Source organism: Protomyctophum bolini (genome assembly GCF_963924005.1).
Source record: "Protomyctophum bolini genome assembly, chromosome: 15".
Classification (NCBI taxonomy): Eukaryota; Metazoa; Chordata; class Actinopteri; order Myctophiformes; family Myctophidae; genus Protomyctophum; species Protomyctophum bolini.
This window is the reverse complement of record NC_137876.1, coordinates 19,092,283-19,117,282: the sequence shown is the minus strand read 5'-3', so window position 1 is coordinate 19,117,282 and position 25,000 is coordinate 19,092,283. Positions and strand designations below refer to the sequence as shown.

Genomic DNA, 25,000 nt, shown 5'->3' with positions numbered 1-25,000 from the left:
CAACACATCTACGAGATGGGAGCGTGACACCCACGTAACATAACAACACATCTACGAGATGGGAGCGTGACACCCACGAAACATACCAACACATCTACGAGATGGTAGCGTGACACCCACGTAACATAACAACACATCTACAAGATGGTAGCGTGACACCCACGTAACATAACAACACATCTACGAGATGGGAGCGTGACACCCACGTAACATAACAACACATCTACAAGATGGTAGCGTGACACCCACGTAACATAACAACACATCTACGAGATGGGAGCGTGACACCCACGTAACATAACAACACATCTATACGAGATGGGAGTGTGACACCCACGAAACATAACAACACATCTACAAGATGGTAGCGTGACACCCACGTAACATAACAACACATCTACGAGATGGGAGCGTGACACCCACGTAACATAACAACACATCTATACGAGATGGGAGCGTGACACCCACGTAACATAACAACACATCTACAAGATGGTAGCGTGACACCCACGTAACATAACAACACATCTACGAGATGGGAGCGTGACACCCACGTAACATAACAACACATCTATACGAGATGGGAGTGTGACACCCATGTAACATACCAACACATCTACAAGATGGGAGCGTGACACACACGTAACATAACAGCACATCTACGAGATGGGAGCGTGACACACACGTAACATAACAACACATCTACGAGATGGTAGCGTGACACCCACGAAACATAACAACACATCTACGAGATGGGAGCGTGACACCCACGTAACATAACAACACATCTACGAGATGGGAGCGTGACGTAACATACCAACACATCTACAAGATGGGAGCGTGACACCCACGTAACATAACAACACATCTACAAGATGGGAGCGTGACGTAACATACCAACACATCTACAAGATGGGAGCGTGACACCCACGTAACATAACAACACATCTACAAGATGGGAGCGTGACACCCACGAAACAACAGCACATCTACAAGATGGGAGCGTGACACCCATGCCCCACGCAAACCAACCAAATATAAAAATGACTTGAACGTTGGAGTCTATAGTTCTTATTTGTCAGTGTATATTTAGTCACAATGTTTTAGTCCTCATAGCTTCGTTTTTTTATTTAGCTCTCACCACTGCATGGTCGACGGACGAACACATTTCGTCATAGTCTAATTAGACAACATGGACAGTGGGTTTCAGCAGCTGCACTGAATTCAGACCTCCAGCCACTTCAAGGTGTGACATGATGATGAACACAATGTTGCAAACACTCATTTGTACAAACAGACATCTGGCTTCACAACAAATGGCTGTTCCAAATAAAGCTGCTCTGTGTAGGACTGGGCTTGATTTCTGACTCAGAGCTTTCAATACAGTTGGATTTCCTACAGTCCTACACTACACTATATCAAGGGTGAGCGAGGGCGTGCGTGCGTGCGTGCGCGTGCATGCATAAATCACTCTGTCACACACACAGACGCACACACACACACACACACACGCACACGCACACGCACACGCACACGCACACGCACACGCACACGCACACACACACACACACACACACACACACACACACACACACACACACACACACACACACAGAAGCTCTGCTTTAGTTGTACTGCTGCAGCTGCTGTGAGGTACTGCATTGTAGTCATTAGGTTATTATTCCACAGCCTGGTAGGGAAGTCTATGAAGGATTTCACGTAAATCGCACACATGTGTTCATGTTTTTAGGCTTTTTGTTGAAAACGGGCCAATCTTGCAAACTTTGAAAGCCAATGTTAGCCAATTAGGATGGAATATGAAATATCGGACAGATCCATCTTGAACACATGACTATAGAGATATTGTGGCGCTATAACAGGCCATTCTGGAAAATGTGGGGCAGAGGTTCATCGTTGGCATCCAGGGAGTGTGTGTGCAAAATTTGGCATCGACCGGATTAACGGTGCCGGAGATTAGCTGTAATGGACGGACAGACACACACACACACACACACACACACACACACACACACACACACACACACACACACACACACACACACACACACACAGACAAAGTGCAAAACATGTTCTCTCCCCATTCCTTCGGCCTGGTGGAGACAATAATGCAATAACAGTATGACAGTATGACAGGCCCTACTATACAGTAACTATTGTATCATTATAATGATTATTATTACTTCACTTCACCCGTGTCAATTATCTAATGTGATCCTGGGCTCTACACACCCTCCGCCAACCTAGGGGGACATGGGGAGAGCAACGGACTTGAATTCATGCTTCTTTCATGCCTGAGTGTCTAAGTTGCTCCTTTACACCTGACAGCGGGGAGTTTCCCTGGTTGGACGTATAGCGCGTGGAAGGAACACGTTATTCCAACCAGTTCCTTTCCCCTCCATCAGGCGCCCCGGCTGGCCAGGGGGAGACAGTTTAGAGACCAGGATTACTGCATGTTTTTTGTGAGGGTACCTATACCCTATAGGGGACACGGGGAGAACATGCAAACGCCACACAGAAAGGCCCTTTCGCCAACCTCGAGTATGGGCACTGATGACGCGGAGGAGGAAACACGCCGCCAGCGCCCCCAGCGGGAATCGAACCCAGGACCTTCTAGCTGTGAGGCGACAGCACTTATTATTATGATGGGTGACTACGCCATTCAAAAGAATGCACAATAGAACACACTCTCACTCTCTGTTTTTGTGATTTCACTCACTTGATTGTTTAAAACTTGTATAAAATAATTGTGCAATTAGGCTATACTATTGGTCAATTCCAAAAATTATTAAGATACATCCCACGGATTGGCACCCACCATGGGAAACCCTCCATACTTCTAAAACAATGACGCGTTCTGTATATCTGGAAATGATTTGACTAAAAATAATCGCATTGCTGCATCACTCACAAAATGCTCACATCCCTGGATATGTGGTGTCCTGGAAAAGAACACTTTCGATTCATTTCCTTCATTCATTTTTAATTCCTTCTGGACAAAAATCCAGGAAAAAAAAAAAGGGGGGAAAACTGTCCTCACAGAGACAGCAGAGCCCCAGTAACAGGAGACTAATGGCTATTATAAATACTGCAGAGGACGGACCATTGACTTGATATGCCTCTCTCTTTCACCTCAGTAATTCAAGCTGCTCCCGGGGGCTCGCTCCCAGCCCGGTGCACTCCATTGCCTCGGCTGTGGAACGAACGGAGACTAATGGTCAGTGTACATCCCCGCTGCTTCGCCACATATGTGCTACGGCGCGGGATTTGTGATGCGAGTGTGCAGAGTGGTGCTGGTGGCCTAGGTGAGAGTAGGTAACAGTCAAAGTACATGCACTGAACTCTATAGCCTACATCTAGTGGCCAGATATTATACACATATTTTAACCTATTTCGGGAGGGAACCCCTTTTGGTGTTTCAAGCATTATGTTATACTGTAGCTATTGAAAAATAGCAGATCTACAAGCTAATGAACCTGTAGGTCTGCTATTCTTTTTAAATTGTCTCTCCCTTTCTCTCTCCCCCTCTTTCCTGTCTTCACTTGATACTATCAATAAAGGCAGTAAAGCCAAAAACGCCAAAAAATATATTTTTGCCTTTATTGATAGATTACAGCATTTTGACAGGAAAGGGGGAGAGAGATGGGGGGGGGGGGGGGGAGACACTCAGCAAAGGTCAGCGGGATCGGGACTTGAACCCGCGACACGGGTTAACCGATTACATCCCGCGGCCAGTGCCTGGAATCTGGCGCCCTGCAGTACCAACAGAATGCACGGAAAAGGCAGTGAAGAAGACCCCGCGATTATTTGGTCAAATGTGGTAAAGAATAATCATCATACTATAGTTCTAACAATGTCTGAGTGTCTGTGTGTCAGAAACACCGCCGTAGCTCCTTATTGCCTGCACCAATCGCTCCCAATATATGGATATGGAGGGTGTAATGAAGCCCTTTTTTTGATTTGACACATTAATGATTATTAATGAATATATTAGTGAATTAAAAACGCACCGGGCGCAGTACCCCCCACGGCCACAAGGGGTAAGGGCTAGTATTATTAATTCTGGATTAATACTCTTCTCAAATCTTGTGTTCTCGTGTTTGGCACAGCAGGGTTTAATAGCTAAACATGAGGTATCTCATGGTTAGCATAGATTGTTTTAATTTAAAGGAAACCCCTCTTCCCTCATATGACATGATGTCCCTCATGTGACCCCCCCCCCCCCCCACACTCTTTTTGAGAACAATGCACACTGGGACAAATTATGAAGTCTTTACCTGTCCCCCTCAGACCCCCCACCTTTTTTCACCTATAGGAATTCTGGGATACGTGTGAAATTCTCACAGCACAAAGAATTGGCCCCTTTGAGACCGTTTTCTCAGCTCTCTGTATCTCTGTAAGACATCACTCTATAAGCCATACACCGTGTTCCCATTGCATTGCGTTTGCAGGGGGGTTGTGTTGCGGCGTGGTGCAGTGCGTTGCGGTGTGTTGTGTGGTGTTGCAGTGCACTGCAGTGCATTGTGTGGCATTGCGATACAGTGCATTGTGTTGTATCGCATTGCGGTACATTGCATTGTGTTTGCAGTGCGGTGTGGTACAGTGAATTGTGTTTGCAGTGCGGTGTGGTACAGTGAATTGTGTTTGCAGTGCGGTGTGGTACAGTGAATTGTGTTTGCAGTGCGGTGTGGTACAGTTAATTGTGATTGCAGTGTGGTGTGGTACAGTGAATTGTGTTTGCAGTGTGGTGTGGTACAGTGAATTGTGTTTGCAGTGCGGTGTGGTACAGTGAATTGTGTTTGCAGTGCGGTGTGGTACAGTGAATTGTGTTTGCAGTGCGGTGTGGTACAGTGAATTGTGTTTGCAGTGCGGTGTGGTACAGTGAATTGTGTTTGCAGTGCGGTGTGGTACAGTGAATTGTGTTTGCAGTGCGGTGTGGTACAGTGAATTGTGTTTGCAGTGCGGTGTGGTACAGTGAATTGTGTTTGCAGTGCGGTGTGGTACAGTGAATTGTGTTTGCAGTGCGGTGTGGTACAGTGAATTGTGTTTGCAGTGCGGTGTGGTACAGTGAATTGTGTTTGCAGTGTGGTGTGGTACAGTGAATTGTGTTTGCAGTGCGGTGTGGTACAGTGAATTGTGTTTGCAGTGTGGTGTGGTACAGTGAATTGTGTTTGCAGTGCGGTGTGGTACAGTGAATTGTGTTTGCAGTGCGGTGTGGTACAGTGAATTGTGTTTGCAGTGCGGTGTGGTACAGTGAATTGTGTTTGCAGTGCGGTGTGGTACAGTGAATTGTGTTTGCAGTGCGGTGTGGTACAGTGAATTGTGTTTGCAGTGCGGTGTGGTACAGTGAATTGTGTTTGCAGTGTGGTGTGGTACAGTGAATTGTGTTTGCAGTGCGGTGTGGTACAGTGAATTGTGATTGCAGTGTGGTATGATACATTGCATTGTGTTTGCAGTGCGGTATGGTACAGTGAATTGTGTTGCAGACAGTGCATTGCGGTAAAGCGCACTACGTAAGTTGCAGCGCATTGTGGTAAAGTGCATCAAGTTGCAGTGCACTGCGGTAAAGCACACTAAGTTGCAGTGCATTGCGGTAAAGCGCACTAAGTTGCAGTGCATTGCAGTAAAGTATATTAAGTTGCCGTGCATTGCAGTAAATCATAGAGTTATATATAATAGAGACGTCACCGGATTTCTCCTCCCATCCACTTGCATTGAGTTGCTCACCTCAGCGCATGAGGTGATTTCACCCCTTCTTCCGGGAATGGAACAGAGTGCATTCTGGGATGCATTTGGACCAAACACATTAACTACTGAGTACTGTGTGTGCGTGCACTGCGAGCGAGTCATGAACGAGTACCGTGTGTGCGTTTACTGCGAGCGAGTCATGAACGAGTACTGTGTGTGTGCGTGCACTGCGAGCGAGTCATGAACGAGTACCGTGTGTGTGCGTGCACTGCGAGCGAGTCATGAACGAGTACCGTGTGTGTGCGTGCACTGCGAGCGAGTCATGAACGAGTACTGTGTGTGTGCGTGCACTGCGAGCGAGTCATGAACGAGTGCCGTGTGTGTGCGTGCACTGCGAGCGAGTCATGAACGAGTACCGTGTGTGTGCGTGCACTGCGAGCGAGTCATGAACGAGTACTGTGTGTGTGCGTGCACTGCGAGCGAGTCATGAACGAGTACTGTGTGTGTGTGCGTGCACTGCGAGCGAGTCATGAATGAGCGCCGCCGTTTGTGTATTGGATCGGCCGCGTCGGTGCGTTTATGTGATTGGCCCAAATACCGACTCGAGCTGCAGTACCCAGTTTCGGCCATCATGCATTTTTCGCTTCAGTGTTTCCTCTCGGTGACGTCTCTATATATACTCCAAGTCTAAGAGTAGCAGTGGTTCCAATAATGATAACCCAATGACTACCATGCAGTACCTCCCAGCACAGCAGCTGCAGCAGTACAACTAAAGCAGAGCTTCAGTGTGTGTGTGTGTGTGTGTGTGTGTGTGTGTGTGTGTGTGTGTGTGTGTGAGAGAGAGAGAGAGAGAGATAGACTGTGTAACTGTGTTGCCATTTCAGCAAATGGGTGCAAGACAATTAGAGCAACATCATCACTGCATATACAGTTTCATCTTTGCAAATTCATCAGAACTTTTGTCCTGACAGATATTATATTCTTAGCTTGCCGAAAGCTCGATGACTATTTCTATGCATTTGATGAATTATATAGCTTTCGGGATGTACCGAATGATGAGACATTTTGGCCGATACCGGATATAATTCATTGCTATTATAGCCGATAATTGATATAATGTCGATATGATCTCATTCTGTATTAAAAAATATATAATAATTTTGGCCGTCCTGGAAAAAAACCTTATAAACACTGAATTTGAGGGGGAAAAAAGCAACGCCTCTTTATTCCAAAAGTAGGAATGCACCGTTATTATCTTGGCTCATATCCCAACATAGACAGCCTTAATGTAGTATTTTTTATTAACTGACTATTTTGAAAGCTTCCCCAGAAAACACTGATATAATTCGCAGCCTTCATCATCTCAAAAGGCTTTTTCAGGCTTTTTTATTTATTTATTTTTACCTATTTTTCAACACAATTATTATAAAATACAATACCTGCTGAAACCAATATATTATTTTAGATACAGATTACCGATATATTGGTTTGAGGCCAATATCGGCCGATATACCGATGTGTTCGCCAATTTATCACTGATTTATTTCCCCATCACTAATTACCTTGTATTGTTCCTCAATGTAAGTCGCGCTGGGTTAACGTAGAGGGGAGAGAGAGAGAGAGAGAGAGAGAGAGAGAGAGAGAGAGAGAGAGAGAGAGAGAGAGAGAGAGAAGCGTGTAGCCGTGCAGAGCACACAGGTGTAGCAGGCACCTTTTTAATGAAGTGAACGATGCTCTTTTGCGGTGAGCGCTGTCGACGGTCAGATTGCTATCTGCCAGTAATAGCACGTATAGGCAGATCTCTGTCTGTCTGGCCATTATCTCCCCAGAGGTTAGGACTTTTAGAGAGATGAACAGGCTACATCTTTCTACCCTACTATACGTGCACTCTGTGATGAAACCTTGTATCTCCGTTTTCTTTTCTTTTTATCCCACGATTTTTGTAACCCTTTTTTTTTTCTCTCGCCCAGTGCCGACCTGGGGAGAGCAACGGACTGACCTCATGCTTCCTTCAATGCATGAGGAGTCCAAACCGCTTCTCTTCACCTGACAGGTGGGGAGCGCTTCCCCAGTTGGACGTATAGCGCGTGGAAGGAACACTTATTCCAACCAGTTCTGGGCCAGGGGGAGGCAGTATAGAGACCTATAGGTAATGCATCAAATACACAGAAGTAGTCATCAAGAATCATACAAGCAAACTAAGAACCTAACGTCCGTCTAACTGCAGAAAAACGGTACAGCAAAGCTATGAGTATACACTATAGAGTGCTATGTGACAACCAGGAATAGTCTAGTGACCACCCGAGAGATGGTTAACAGCTGGAATATAGACAGGACCCGGTTGAGCAGTTTGGGTTAGCGCACCCGCCTGTATGTCCACCGTGAGGAAGAAGCCCAAAAAACCCACGTGGGGCCTTTATGAGGGCCATTCAAGCCGCAAGTGGAGTCTGCGGCACCACCGTTTCCCTGCCGGTGGAGCCTGCAGAATGCACCACTCCCGAACGAAGTGTCTGGTGCTGGGAATCTGGCGCAGCGCACAGGTCCTGGCTGCACCTGTTGAGAGCAGGAGCAAGACCTGGTGAGACGTAGGAGGTGCCTGCATGGCCAGGAGTCAACTCACACTGCCTAGTCCCTCCACGCGCCCGGCAGAGTACTTCTGGAGCAGCGGATTGTGTGTCCCTGGTTTTTCCCTAATGGGACTGATCGAGGGTATAGCTACACTGGGACGTACGTCGGGACTTGATCACCCCCGGCTGGGTCAAACGAGTGAGGCGTATCGTGATGTCGAGAGACCCCGCAAACCCAGAGGACCTTGGGATACATCACTGTCCCAGGTGCATCCTTGCGATATTTTTTTGTCCTTTCTGTCTACATAAAATGCGATGTATAAATTACAACCCTATACCCTATATAGGCGACACGGGGAGAGTATGCAAACTCCACAAAGAAAGGCCCTTTCACCAACCTCACCTATAGGGTGTGGGCACTGATGGGGGACGCAGCGCCCTGCACACAACCCCAAAGGAAAGTGCATTGACATACAAGGATTCCACCCGGCAGTGAGGATGTGCTGAGAGGCGAGGGGTCATATGGGGGCCAAATGTCACTGCATTGATGAAGAGTGTAAAATGTAACATGCCTGTTGTCTCTCCTATGCCCTATGGTATACCACGTCAATACAGCATGGACAAAATGCATTGTTACTGCTGCCATGTCATGGTTATTTCTGTGTTTTGTCCACTTGGGGGCGCTCTAGGTGTGTTCAATGTGTCTGTGTTTACTCCGGTTTGTGTGTGAGAGAGGTCAGAGGTTATATCATTGCGCAGAAGGAAATGCACTGTCAGCATCGCTGAGAGAGAGAGTTCTGTGCAAAAGAAGTTGGAATTAAGAAAGAAAACAAAGTAGACCAGAATAAGTAAAGTAAACTAGAAGAAGTAAAGAGAACTATAACATGTAAAGCAGAAGAAAGCAAAGTAGACCATAATAAGTAAATTAAGTACAAGAAATGAAGTAAAGTAAAATCGAGAAAATAAGAGAAAAGACTGAAGGATCCAAGTCGACCCCCCCCCCATTCATGTGCAAGCAGGCAAAGTGGTCAGTACTGTATATTTGTTTGTGACTTTTATTGTTTATGTATTCTTGTGAATGTAACAATATGTCCCAAGTTAATGTTTTGTTGTCTTGTTTTTGTATGTCAGTTCTACGGTGTTTAATAAACAGCAGTAAAACGAACTCCGAGTCTCGTGCGATGGATGGGCGGCACAGTAGAACACTACACTGCGTTGGTGAAGGCTCCGAGCACTGCGTATCTGCGATGGTGAAGGCTCCGTGACGTCGACAGAACGCCTAGAAGACAAAGCTACACAGCACACGCTGTGAATGAGGAGGTACAGTTTGGACTGGTCGCGATTAGTACAAGCCAGTTAAGGAGCAAGTGGACAGTGCTAAACAAGCAAGCTCGTTGAAGAAATTAGCACAAGGGTTCATTCACTGCCTTTTAAGTTTCTATCGCACCAAAGTTGAATCTGTGTTCCTCCTTAAAGCAACAGCGCAGACATTTTCTTCTTGGCAATTGAATTGAGACGAAATGAACAATGAATATAGTCTGAATGAAGAGACTCAAGTGAAAACACCTTTGAGGTTGACTAAAGGTCTAAGATACTTTTTATTTTTTATTTTATTTGCATTACTGGGTTCAGACTCACATGTGTATTTTGAATACCTAGAATACGTGTAAGAACATTGCTACAGTTTTATTATTTTTTGCATTTCTACAATTCCTTGGGATTTAATTGATTGATGCTACATGTCTTTGATGTGCATTTTTGCAAGGTTTAAATATTACTAAAAGTTGTACTTTTACATTTCATATTTAGCCTATACTTATTTACATTTCACTACATAAGCACTTAACATGTCACACACAAATGAAAATGCTGCACTGCCAGCTGAAGAAATCAGCCTTGCAGAAGATGGTGGAGCAGAGAAGATTACTCCACCACAGCAAACTGACACTGATGAGCAAGACAAAGCGACACCACAAAACATACAACCTCTGACTGGTGCAGATGCAGTCAGAAGGAAAAGCCAGCGTGTAAGAACCCCCTCTGAGAAGGGAAAGGCTCTACTAGAAGATAAATTGAACAATTTGAGAATGCATCTTGTAAAGGTGTATACAAGATGGAAGTTCTACATCAATGGCTTGAAACGATCCATTAAGAGCCATGAGGCTACTGACTTGATTGAAGAAGTGATGAGTACAATCAATGCCAGTCAAGCTGATGTTGACGGTATTTATCTACAGATGATGTCCATCTCAACTCCGGACCCTGAAATCTGGAGAATGAATGACACATGCCATGCACTCACTAAAACTGCAAATTTGAATGCTCAACACTACCTTGGAAGTAATGATGGAGCCATACACTGGCCTGACCACGAGTCTGTTTTTGATGTGTCCAGCGTTGCCTCGGCTAGTACATGCAAGTCAAAAACCTCTTCTAAGAGTTCAAAGCACGACAAACAGCAAGCAGCAGCAGAAGTTGCAGCTTCAAAGGAAGTACTCAAAATAATGGAGACACAACATCAACAAGAGGAAGAAATACAAATACTCGAAGCAGAAAATGATAGAAAAAGAGTTAAATTTGTTTCAGAAACTGCTGCCATACGGATGAAGCTGGAAAAGAAAAGGAAAGAAGTGGAACGGTTGGAGGAACTTAAAAAGCACAACGCAGCACAAGCAAGACTGCAAGTGTATATAGACGACGATTACAGTGATGATGAAGAAGAGTACATGTCAGCTGCTTCCCCTCAACGAGGCCATAGCCAGCCAAGAGTTTCTCCCTATCTATCACTCACACTCAACCCTTTAAGTCAACCTTTTCATCCCCCTCAACAAGTACATCTTTCCCAAACACACTCTGCTCAACAAGCAGCAGCCACTCAAGTCCAGCTCCCAAGTCAAGTTAAAGTCACCACAGCCCCTCCCCCAGGTCTTTCCGTGTTCACCTCAGTTTCCACCCCACAAGTCACTTTTAGTAAAGTTACGGCAAGTCATCAAGCCAACCCCATTCAACCTCCCACACCAAAACCACATGTTAACCAAGCTCCAATCACCCAATCAGCCACAACCACTACCTCTAATGAAGTTACTAATGACCTTGTGAGAATGCTTGCTGAAGCTATCACAGCAAATCGGATTCCAATACCAGAACCGTCTGTTTTCACAGGAGATCCCCTCAATTATACTGATTGGAAACTTTCTTTCGCAACATTGATCGATCGCAAGAACCTGCCAACACAAGAGAGACTATTCTTCCTGCGCAAGTATGTTGGTGGCTCGGCCAAGAGAGCCATTGAAGGACATTTCCTAGCAGGAACAGAAGCTGCTTATCTTGCTGCATGGAATACACTTGAAGACAGATTTGGTAATCCATTCATAATTGGCAAATCATACCGTGACAAGATCCACTCATGGCCCAAAATTGGCACAAAGGACAGTGAAGATCTTCGTGATTTTGTGGATTTCCTGAGCAGCGTTGAATCAGCCATGCCCTATGTTCAAGGTTTACAAGCACTCAACGACTGCATGGAGAACCAAAAGATGGCTGCCAAATTACCTGACTGGTTGAGTTCAGGTTGGAATAGAAGAGTCACAATGTTTCAAGATGAACACCAAATGTTCCCTGATTTCAGTTACTTCATACAGTTTCTTAAACTTGAAGCTCGAATTGCATGCAACCCCATTACGTCATTACAAGCATTAAAGCCAGCAGAACAAGGAAGATCTAAGCCAACGGAAAGAGACTATACATCTCAACAGGAGCGCAAGTATCATGTTAACACTTTCACTACTAGCTCAAGTGAGACAAGTATCATGTGCATGTTTTGTAAGAAGCAAGGCCACACTCTGGATAAATGTTGCAAGATAATGGAAAAGTCTATCGAAGAAAGAGTGAAGTTTGTGCAACTGGAGAGGTTATGTTTTGGTTGCCTTAATACTGGCCACTACTCCAGACAATGTACATCCAGAACCATGTGCGCCTCATGTGGAAAATCTCATCCAACATGCTTACATGAAGATCGTGACGAGGACCAAGAACAAAGAAGAAGAGCAAACCAAGTACAGTCAAATGAAAGTAAGGGAGTCTCAGATGAAGAGTCCGAACCAACACGGACTGTTACTTCCAACAGAGTTGTTCAAGAGAGGAACAGTGCTCACACCTCACCTATCGTTCCAGTATATGTTTCCACAACCACTGAACCAGACAAGGAAATTCTAGTGTATGCTTTGCTGGACACTCAGAGCGACACTACTTTCATCTGTGAAGATGCAGCTCAGAAACTAAACGTCAAGAAGGAGTCAGTAAAACTCAAAATGTCTACAATGACATCAAAAGAAAAGGTTGTACCTAGCCAAAGGGTGGACGGTCTACAAGTAAGAGGAGTCCACTCTGACACTAAAATCACACTCCCAGCAACCTACACCAGAGATTATATCCCATCAAATAAGTCCCATATACCCACAAGAGAAACTGCAAAGTCCTGGCCTCACTTACGACATCTGGCGGAAGAAATGTCTCCTATGCTTGACTGTGAAGTAGGATTGTTGATTGGCTATGACTGCTCTCAAGCCTTACGTCCCAGAGATGTAGTTTGTGGCAATGAAGATCAGCCTTTCGCACAGAAGTCTGCGTTAGGTTGGAGCATTATAGGCCATAAGAATGAAAGTGTCGACCAAGAAAGGTTGGTGGTGAGTCATCATATCATCACAAAGCAAGTTATACCATTTGACAAGAAAGAACCATGCCTCTCACAGGCCTACCACAAAGGAGATGGTAGAGTCTAGCTGCTTCACTGGGAAAAGGAAGCTCCCTAAAGAAGAAAAAAGGTTTATGGTGGGAGAACTGAATGAAGACCCAGAACGGAAAGGAGCCCAGGTTCTAACTACAGCAAAGGAGGATTGTCTACAGACATCTTCAGTTTGGATGAAAGTAAAAGGCCACAGCAAGATACAAGAGTCATGGAAAGAAGCAAAAGACATGAAATGAAGATCCAAGGAAGCTGAAGAAACACGCAAGCACATGCACACAGATCGCACACACATACAATGTTTTATTGAGACTGGAAATAAGTGATGTAACTACGTTTTGTTGACTACAATGTACCATTTATTTTTGAGTTTTTTCAAGAATCACACAAGTGTGATTGGTGGGAGTGTTACTGCTGCCATGTCATGGTTATTTCTGTGTTTTGTCCACTTGGGGGCGCTCTAGGTGTGTTCAATGTGTCTGTGTTTACTCCGGTTTGTGTGTGAGAGAGGTCAGAGGTTATATCATTGCGCAGAAGGAAATGCACTGTCAGCATCGCTGAGAGAGAGAGTTCTGTGCAAAAGAAGTTGGAATTAAGAAAGAAAACAAAGTAGACCAGAATAAGTAAAGTAAACTAGAAGAAGTAAAGAGAACTATAACATGTAAAGCAGAAGAAAGCAAAGTAGACCATAATAAGTAAATTAAGTACAAGAAATGAAGTAAAGTAAAATCGAGAAAATAAGAGAAAAGACTGAAGGATCCAAGTCGACCCCCCCCCCCCATTCATGTGCAAGCAGGCAAAGTGGTCAGTACTGTATATTTGTTTGTGACTTTTATTGTTTATGTATTCTTGTGAATGTAACAATATGTCCCAAGTTAATGTTTTGTTGTCTTGTTTTTGTATGTCAGTTCTACGGTGTTTAATAAACAGCAGTAAAACGAACTCCGAGTCTCGTGCGATGGATGGGCGGCACATGCATTGTTCACTGCCTCCTAATGCATGCATCGCGCACACGAATGCATCATAAAGAGCAGTGCAGCTTTGCAAAAACAAAAAGTCTTCATTTGAGGGTGATTGTGCTCCACATGAGCATATAGACCACATCACCACCGCATCATCTCCATTCAGATGAGCTCAGTCTATATAATCTATGCTGTTTTCACTGGCTGTGTTAATATTTATTCATTCAGAATGAATTCATTCCAAACAGAGATTCATATACCCTCACAAAAAAAACATGCAGTAATAATAGTCTCTATACTGCCTCCCCCTGGGCTGCCGGGGCACCTGATGGAGGGGGAAAGGGTCTGATTGGAATAACATGTTCCTACCATGCGCTACCTACGTCCAACCGGGGAAACTCCCTGTCAGGTGAAAAGAAGCTGCTTGGACTCGTCATGCATAGAAGGAAGCATGAGAGAGAAGTAGAGAGAGTCTAGCGCATTTGATAATTGAACACTGGGTGAATAAAATGGGTTGCCAAATTGAGGGATAAAAAAAAGAGAGAGAGAGAGAGAGATTCATACCCAACTGTTTACATGGAACCTGAATAAAACTCATTAGTCATTCCTCACTCGTTTACATGGCCAAAGCATTGTGCTTTAGTCTAACATCACTACTGTGTAAAATAATGTTTGTATTCCAAACTCCCAGTAGCGTTCGGAAAAAAGGTCAAACGGTATACAGCATACACCACACCTGACCCCTCCAAACCCGAATCCATTGGGGTCAGACCGTAATGGAATATTCTATTCCAATTGAGTTTTGATTTTACGTGAGCATGTATATTCTCAATGAGCAGTCATTCTGAATACAAGTGGAATGTATCTGTCCATGTAAACGCAGCCAGAACAAGTGGAATATCTATCGGGCCATGTAAACGCAGCCAGAACAAGTGGAATGCATCAGGCCATGTAAACGCGGCCAGCCTGTCATTCTTCCCTGCAATTCCAATGCAATAAAACAGATGCTGCTGTAACACAAAACTGTGTATGACTTGAGGCTAATGTACGACAAGGAGACGGAATTTAGAATTAGGTAGACACGTTTTAGGACACGTGGCATTATGATTAGGTTTGAGGCTTGTAACAGGTTTATACAGTCGCGCACGCACACGCATGCCCACGCATGCCCACACGCACACGCGCACACACACACACACACACACACACACACACACACACACACACACACACACACACACACACACACACACACACACACACACACACACACACACACACACACACACACACACACACACACACACACACACACACACACACACACACACACACACACACACAGTACCTAATTAGACTATGGTGTGATACAGCTTTGCAAAGTTTGCAGTTTGCAACTCCCCAGCAACACTCACACTGTACTCATTCCTCATTACAGGGGCGACGTTTAGAAGAATTAGAACACTTTCCTGAACGTGAACTTATGAACCATTCCTTAACTCCATGGTCACTGAACTAGATACTGGACCCAATCATCACAAGGCACACAATACTTCCAAGATATTCATACTAAAATGGCTTCTTTTAGCAATTTGACGGACGACAAACACATCTTAAACACAGAAGAATATGTGAATATTATAACGTGAAATGAATGGCCATATTAAAAGTTCCAATGCTTAATAATAATATAATTTTCCACAACTGTCTTAGACTCTTGGTTAATGGGGGCTGATTTGGGAAATGGGAATCATGACATTTGCCATGGAAGAGTTCTAAATCTTCTAAACGTCATTAAAGGGTTTGTGACATTCATTTGCATTTATTTATTGTTTTTATTTTAGGTTGTATTACCTCAATTACACCCACACAACCTGAACTTGTGGTCTGGCATTTTCTCTGTGTTCTGAAGCTTTTTGAGCTGCAATGAAAACAGGCAATTTTATCCCACGATTTTGCAACCCATGTTTTCACCCAGTGTCAATTATCTAATCCTGGGCACATACACTTCCTCTGCCAACCTGGGGGGGGGGGGCAGCGGACTGACCTCATGCTTCCTTCTATGCATGAGGAGTCCAAGCTGCTTCTTTTCACCTGATAAGGCGAGAGTTTCCCAGGCTGGACATATAGCGCCGTGGAAGGAACACGTTATTCCGACCAGTTCCTTTCCCCTCCATCAGGCGCCCCGGCTGGCCAGGGGGAGGTAGTTTATAGAGACCAGGATTACTGCATGTTTTTTGTGAGGGTACCTACCCAGTACCCTAGGGGACACGGGGAGAACATGCAAACTCCACACAGAAAGGGTATGGGCACTGATGGCGTGGAGCAGAGAGCACGCCCCCAGCACCCACAGCGTCCCCAGCGGGAATCGAAACCCAGGACCTTCTACGTAGCTGTGAGGCGACAGCACTACCGACTGTGCCACCGTGCCCCTCCGAAAACAGGCACATTTGGGTGCAATTGACCTCAGAACACCTAAATGAAATGTCTTTGTCACAATCCCTTTAACATGGCTTATTATGGCTCATTAAAGATCATGAAAGAGTGACAGACCCAAGGCCACCCTGGCAGCCGAGGCGTCGTAGTTGATCCAGAAGGAGACCCAGGACAGGATGGTGATCAGGGTGGACGGCATGTAGGTCTGCAGGATGAAGTAGCCGATGTTCCTCTTCAGCTTGAAGCTCAGCGACAGCCGAGGGTACGAACCTGTGACAGACAGACAGACAGACAGACAGTATTACTTGAAAGCAATAATGCACTTTATGCACAAGTTAGTTTACTTACAATTCTGTCCTATACAAACGCTGCTAAACCATATAGATGCACCTTGTAATTTCTTGCGTATGCATGTTTTTATGCTTTGCAAGTGTGATGTGCTTCACTGTCTTCCCGTTTCGTTTTTATGTTTTGTGTGGGTACTGCGGATGAAAATTAGCATCTTTGCTAAATCTGGTGTATTTACATTGCATTTAATTGTAATGCCCACTTGTATGTATTATGTGTCAAAATTAACAAATAAAGTAAAGACAGTAAGAGAGACAGACAGACCATTCTAGATTTTATTTGTTGATGGAATTGTAGAAAATGTCTTCTAGACATAGTTTTAGTCATCATAGCTTGTAGTTTTTATTTAGGTTTCGTCAGGTTTCGTCAGTTAAGTCGTCGAACATTTTGGGTTTCAGTCTGAAACAAAGTGAATCACTGACCCGTGGCGAACACGGCTTTCGTCTGGAGCGTCCGGTAGTCCATGATGTCGAACTGGGGCAGCTCGATGTTCTCCACTCCGGTGATGGCTGTCCCAGAAACTCCGATCTGCCAGTAGAACTCGATGTCATCAGTGGTGTATCCGTCTGTTGGGGACAAGAGGGGGGGGGGGCACATAGTTATAAAAAAAAACATATCAATGAACCAAAATACTGTGCAAGGAAAGGAAGAAGCCAGCTGGCTTATTTGGAATCATGTGCTTAATGGAAGAGGTCATAAATTAAACGGATTCATAGTTAGTCGACTAATCCAATATACGGCAACCTTCACCCGTGTTTCTTCACTAGTGCGATCCAGAAGAACACATTTTGCCGGCCACTGCTACAGAGCTGATAATGAGGTTAATATATCTTCCCTTCTTCTCTGGAGTCCTGCCTCAAAGCAGACCAGAGGTAGAAAACTGTCGTTCCCTGATGTCATCGCTAGGGACACATGCACGCATCAGTAAGCAGGAACTGGGGATGGAAATTAAGGACCGGAAAGTCTGGCGTGGCGTTGTGAAATCCATGATCTCGACCGCGGTCGAAAAGGTTATGATGATGAAAAGAACAATACAAAAGAATACAAGTGGGAGCAGCTGTGCAATAAGGAAATAAAAACACAGAAACTGCACAAAAAAGGAGAATAGACAATAAAACAACAACAAAACTACAAAAGTAACAAAATAACACATCAAACTAAATCATGTACACTAAAGCGAGGAAGAAATACGATATTGCTTTAGATGTTTCTTGAATATTGGCAAGGATAATGTCAGGAGGACTTAAGTGATGTATCTAGAGAGATCCACAAATGAGGGCCTCTTAATTTGATGAATGATTGATATTTTGAAGTACGACAACAATTTTAAGGACGACTTCACCACTTTTCAACCCATCTTCATATAATTGTTCCTTGGTCTGTGTCTCATATAGGAGGGCTGTGGGCAGAAACTCGTCTTCCAGTGACATCATCAATGGGGAGTCCAAGCTAATAGAAACGTCAGGCTTTTTCTATTCCTGAAAAGTTACAACGTGATAATGGAAGCCATCCTTCTCCCGATAATATCAATCTAAAAAAAAAAAGATCTCCAGAGCAACATTAGTGACTTCCTCCTGGGGGGATCCCGAGAAGTCCAAAGGCCAGTGAGTCGATGAAATCCCTCCATCTGCACCTTGGTCTCCCCCGGGGTCTCCTCCCAGTGGGACGTGCATCGAGGACCTCCCTAGGGAGACGCCCGAGAGGCATCCTAACCAGATGCCCGAACAACCTAAGCTGTCTCCATTCCAGGCGAAGGAGCAGCGGCTCTACTTTTTTTTAATCTTTTTTTTAACTTGTTAAAGAAATGATCATCATTTTTACTGAAGGAAGGTCACAGGAAGATAAATATCAGTAGTAAAAACCCTTCAAAAAGAAAACCGCACACAAATCCACCCACCCAACCCCCTAACCCAAAACAAAATGTATCAGAGGAGATGACAGCATGTGATACGCTTGTTGGTACAACATATTATACAGAGTAATGTTGGGCTATGGCTGTGGCTCAGGAGCGGCTGTGGCTCAGGAGGTAGAGCAGGTCGTCCAATGATCCCTGGGTCGGCGGTTCGAATCCCGGCTCCTCCTGTCCACATGTCGAAGTGTCCTTGGACAAGACACTGAACCCTACATTGCCTCCAATGAGTGGGTCGGTGTGAGCTCGCCACCATTGGTGTGTGAATGTGGGAAGTGAGGACGCTGGCGTCGACTGTCCGCCGCTTCACCTCCCAATGTATGAATGAATGAACCATTGTATAGCCCTTTGAGCACTTGGAAAAGCGCTATAAAAATGCAATTAATTATTAACCCAAACTACTCTCAAGCACTATGAGGGGCCACTTGGGGCACGTCACATGTTCCACCACAGGAGACCCACCACCTCCAACAAGGGCTGCCATATATGTTCAGGAAGACATGCTCTTTTTTGTTAGATGTCGTTCCTTTAACCGCTATATGCCCAACTGACCACCATGTTAATATAGGATGTAATATAATAACATAAACTTATACTTATCCAATGAGAAGTATTAACAAGAGCTGGTGACTACACTGGATCCAGTGGATCCATTGGAGTACAGCCCGCTCCCCCCCCCCTCCCTCCATTTCCTGAAACGTAACCTCTTTGGACATACAAGGTTGTTCCACGGTGACAGCATGACGATATTCATGTCATCTCCCTATAGCAGACAGCATGACGGTATCATGTCATCTCCCCTAGAAGGTGTCTTTGAAAAGCAGTTTAAGAGTCAAACTGTCCAGGGGGAGAACACTGAAACCATGCATGCACGCTGGACGCGCGTGTGTGTGTGTGTGTGTGTGTGTGTGTGTGTGTGTGTGTGTGTGTGTGTGTGTGTGTGTGTGTGTGTGTGCGTGTGTGTCCGTCGGCCTGTATGCTGATGGCCATGTGACATAGAACTTAACTATGCATGCAGGTATGGCAATGTATTATTCAACCAAAGCACTCCGGGTCCCCGTCCAAGCCGACCAGAGATGCCAGTGTGCATTAGCCCATTTAGACCTGAGGACGCGTCCGTGTCACCTTTTTTTTTATAGCTTTTATAACCACTTTAACCATTATTTTAGCCCGTTGAAAAATTGCAGATCTATACACGCTACAAGCTAATTGAACTAAAATCTTTGCTACTGCGGGGGTCCCTGGAACAACATATTTTCAGATGGGGGGGTCAGCCGCCAAACACAGATCATTCATGGCGGTTCCTTGACATGAAATCGTTTGAGCACCACTGATATAGAAACATGTTTTTCAGAAGAAATATCAGGATTTAGACATTTGTAGAATCAGTCCTGAGGTCTCAGTGGATTAGGCTAGCGGTGTGCATTAGAGCCAGGCTAGCTGCCGTGAAGTACAGGGTGACCTCAGCCAGGTCCCTTCATCAGCAAAGTCTCCAAATACGTGCCGTGAATTGCTGTACGTGTGTGTGTGTGTGTGTGTGTGTGTGTGTGTGTGTGTGTGTGTGTGGACAAGAGGCTATACGCTAACTTAACCACTTATAGGAGCAGTTCGCCCATCAAATGACTTATTTTCTATCAATTATAGACACCCTGAATTCATTCCCTGAATTCATGGAGATTAGTGTAGTTTTTGTCACATTCCTAAGCAGGTTTCTGAACTGTCCACAGCCCTCCTCTGAGACACAGAGTGAGTAGACAGGTTTCTGAACTGTCCACGGCCCTCCTCTGAGACACAGAGTGAGTAGACAGGTTTCTGAACTGTCCACGGCCCTCCTCTGAGACACAGAGTGAGTAGACAGGTTTCTGAACTGTCCACGGCCCTCCTCTGAGACACAGAGTGAGTAGACAGGTTTCTGAACTGTCCACGGCCCTCCTCTGAGACACAGAGTGAGTAGACAGGTTTCTGAACTGTCCACAGCCCTCCTCTGAGACACAGAGTGAGTAGACAGGTTTCTGAACTGTCCACGGCCCTCCTCTGATACACAGAGTGAGTAGACAGGTTTCTGAACTCTCCACAGCCCTCCTCTGAGACACAGAGTGAGTAGACAGGTTTCTGAACTGTCCACGGCCCTCCTCTGAGACACAGAGTGAGTAGACAGGTTTCTGAACTGTCCACGGCCCTCCTCTGAGACACAGAGTGAGTAGACAGGTTTCTGAACTGTCCATGGCCCTCCTCTGAGACACAGAGTGAGTAGACAGGTTTCTGAACTGTCCACGGCCCTCCTCTGAGACACAGAGTGAGTAGACAGGTTTCTGAACTGTCCACAGCCCTCCTCTGAGACACAGAGTTGAGTAGACAGGTTTCTGAACTGTCCACGGCCCTCCTCTGATACACAGAGTGAGTAGACAGGTTTCTGAACTGTCCACGGCCCTCCTCTGAGACACAGAGTGAGTAGACAGGTTTCTGAACTGTCCACGGCCCTCCTCTGAGACACAGAGTGAGTAGACGGGTTTCTGAAATGTCCACTGCCCTCCTCTGAGACACAGAGTGAGTAGACAGGTTTCTGAACTGTCCACTGCCCTCCTCTGAGACACAGAGTGAGTAGACAGGTTTCTGAACTGTCCACAGCCCTCCTCTGAGACACAGAGTGAGTAGACAGGTTTCTGAACCGTCCACAGCCCTCCTCTGAGACACAGTGTGAGTAGACAGGTTTCTGAACTATCCACAGCCCTCCTCTGAGACACAGATATCCCTTTTCTACCGGTTGGTTCCCAATGAATCGGTTCAGTTCTTTGTGGTTCTTAGTCCATGAGCCAGAGCTCAGTTATTGAGTGCAAAACCATGCCTATATAAAATTGTTTATAGGGTCAATATAAGTAAATTAATATACAGTATGATAACTTTTACCAGCTTAGTGGCCTTGTGGTTTGAGTGTCCGCCCTGAGACTGGGAGGTCGGGGGTCAATTCCCAGCCGGGTCATACCAAATACTCAGTGCCAAAGACCCAGTGCCTTCCTTCTCTCATGGGGGTCCTTGGCATATATTTGTAGGCTAATGAGTATCATTTTGGGGGGGTCCTTGACATGAAACAACCACTGTACTAGACACCTAACCTGACTCAGCGACAGTGAGTTCCGCCTCCTGCTCCCATCTGGTCTCTGTCGGGCAGAGACGATGTATACTCCGATCAAATGCAACCTAAGGTTAGCAAGGAATATCACCTCTTAAGCATGTGTTGAATGGAGAATAATAGGTTGCTACCTTCGGGAAGGAGATATGGTGCACCAGCATACAATAAGGTCAGACTAAAGAGGTCCTTTGTCCACCAGTCGACTTTGAGGCTTATTCAGGAGTTGTAGTAGCCACGGTTAATCTAGGCGGTGGACATTGCTCTTGTCATCATGTCTTTATGTTCTTTGTGTCATGTCAAATATGTGCTCTGCATACTTGGCTGCTGGGTCGCAAGACACATTTCATTACACACACACACACACACACACACACACACACACACACACACACACACACACACACACACACACACACACACACACAGTGAGTGAGTGGCACTCACAGCTCTCAATCTCCAGGGTGCAGTTCTGTTCGTCCAGGGGGTATCTCCTCAGATCCATCATACACGCTGCTGTCGTGGTTATTCTGTAGGGAGAGAGACACACAGAGAGAGAGAGAGAGAGAGAGAGAGAGAGAGAGAGAGAGAGAGAGAGAGAGAGAGAGAGAGAGAGAGAGAGAGACACACACAGAGACAGAGAGAGGATCAGAATCAGATGTATGCGTCACATCCCAGCAGCAAACCCCCTGTAGTAAAATCAATCACACCTGTGTGAAGTGAGGGGCGCTCTTATGGTACATCATCGTGACATAAAATAGACAATTATGCCTATTTGATCAGACACTTTCTCCATTCATTGTCAATGGGAATTTAATGTGGTCGTGTAGGACGGAAGTCTACACTAATAGCTGAATATAGTGCCCCTCAAAAAAGAAATGGCATCACACCCATGTCACTAATTGCCTCAGCCATAACCATATAAGGAGTTTACCATCAACGGGTCGTCCTGGCATCAGGCGCCAAACGCTACATACTAATTCCTGCACGGGTTGTGCTTATAACCACGCCCCCGGGCAAGTTCATTTAAGTTTACTGAGGTTAAGGTTAGGGTTTGGTTTAGGTAGTTTTACTGAGGTTATGCCATATATGGTACAAAAGGGGTCAAGCCCATATATGGACACATTGGGGGGGGGGGGGGGGAGAGAGAGAGAGAGAGAGAGGCTATTGAAAATGGTCTCAATAATTCACCGGTATACGAGTGGAGAGAAATGCCGGTTCATCACAGTGCAGATCACATGATGTCATCATAAATAACACTCATTATCGTCCCCAGTGAGTGAATTATTAGGCTGGCGCTGTAAACCCCCCCCAGTTTAAATTAACTCCTGAGAGTGTATAGAAAAATGTACCCTTCATAGCGGGTTGAATTAAAGCCGCCTGGAGATATATATACATTATACAGGCCTATATATATATACACACAGTATATAATATATATTCTAAGGGGCAGCTAGCCCCTTCCATAAACAGCTTTTGTCCCCACACGTCCCCACAAGATTTGCCATTGACAATGAAGAGAATTTCCGGTCAAATGTCCGCTAAATTGTGTCCCCGGCCGTCTCAATATTTGGCATTGTTGATGAACGGAGAAATTACGTCAGAATTCTGCTAAATATGACCTCAAAACATTAAACACCATTGACATTGAAGGGAAAACTTATATCATATGTAAACAAGCAAATCGGCTAACCAATCACTGTATGTTGGTGGGAGCGCTTGGCCAATAAGGGACCACCTTGTGTACCTCATGTAGCAATGTCAAATGTTCACTAACGTCTGTGATTATTTGTTTGATGGACGGTCCTACATCCAGCATTTGGTCACCGTCCACAAACTTCGAGGTAAACAAACAAATCGGCATAGGGTCTATTTTTGTCCTACAGAAACATTAACACTTAAACCGCTAGCACTTCTTGATAAATTGTGATATTATATTTACGCCGGGCCGGATGCTGATGATCTTATTTTGGGGTGTGTGACGATGTTTTAGTAGCCCTGCTCACAGTGCTCGGTAAACAGGGAATGATGATGGATCATGGAGGGCTTCACAGCGTCGGCTCTGAACCGTGGAATAAAGCTTGTTTTGACCAAAAATGCCATCTGGGACAAGGAATAGGAGATACCGGCGATTGAAAGAAACAGATAGAATGGATGTTTATGGTCACAACGATAAAGATGACGCGATCCTGTGTTATTGACAACAACAGCTAGCAACCAGATGCTAACGTGAGCATTATGACTTGATCAATCAAAAGCATTATAAAAGCACAATTGCCGTAGAGAGATTTTGAAGTGGATTTTCTTTGCCCATGAAGTTCTGAGAAAGTTCCCCTTGCATTTTTCTAAATATTCGATTCAAATCATCTCTGAAACGTTTTGTAAATATGATTTCAGGCATAAAAAAGGCTATTATATCGGCTCTTTTTCGCCCAAATGACTGCCGTCACCCTTTCTCCCCCGGCAAGCAGTGAAGTTCACACCTCCCTCCCGGCTGGAGACAGGCATTGTTCAAGCTAATTCTTTTGCATTCCAACTACTTCCACATGTAGGCAAACTTACATTACGAATGTACTCACAACATCAACATGTAGACTAAATGTTGTTTTAGAGGTTATATTTGTTATGCTCAACCAAATTGAGTTCTTACCATGTACCGTTACAGAGTAAATCACAGTTGAAACTCGCTTAGTCAGACCATAAACCTCAGAATAGTGTAAAAAAAATAGCGAGAGGTATCTCGGATTGGAAAAGTGCACTTTTATTTTTTTATGACTACCAACATAATAACATTATAATAAATATTACAGAAAATAAATAAATAACAATGCAATAGAGTACCGTTCTGTTGACGTTGACATTGTGTGTGTGTAGGCCACCCACCCACTGTAGGTTACTTACACAATATTCTGACGTTGACATTGTATGTTAGGCTACACAGGGTACAGTTCTATTTGACGTTGACATTGTGTGTGTAGGCTATACAGGGTACAGTTCTATTGACGTTGACATTGTATGTTAGGCTATACAGGGTACAGTTCTATTGACGTTGACATTGTATGTTAGGCTATACAGGGTACAGTTCTATTTGACGTTGACATTGTGTGTGTGTAGGCTATACAGGGTACAGTTCTATTTGACGTTGACATTGTGTGTAGGCTATACAGGTATACAGGGTACAGTTCTATTTGACGTTGACAT

The 25,000-nt window shown here is 44.9% G+C and overlaps 1 protein-coding gene across 2 annotated transcripts in view; it reads right to left on the bottom strand.

Moving 5' to 3' along the window:
• gabrb1 (gamma-aminobutyric acid type A receptor subunit beta1) overlaps positions 1–25,000 on the bottom strand; it is a gene marked incomplete at both ends in the record, with an annotated part of 103,844 nt that overhangs the window by 6,003 nt on the left and 72,841 nt on the right. For both annotated transcript variants that reach the window (XM_080783861.1, XM_080783862.1), the window contains 3 exons: positions 16,533–16,685; positions 17,186–17,329; positions 22,247–22,329. In XM_080783861.1, coding sequence (XP_080639987.1) covers positions 16,533–16,685; positions 17,186–17,329; positions 22,247–22,329 — 380 coding nt within the window. The remainder of the gene's footprint in view (positions 1–16,532; positions 16,686–17,185; positions 17,330–22,246; positions 22,330–25,000) is intronic.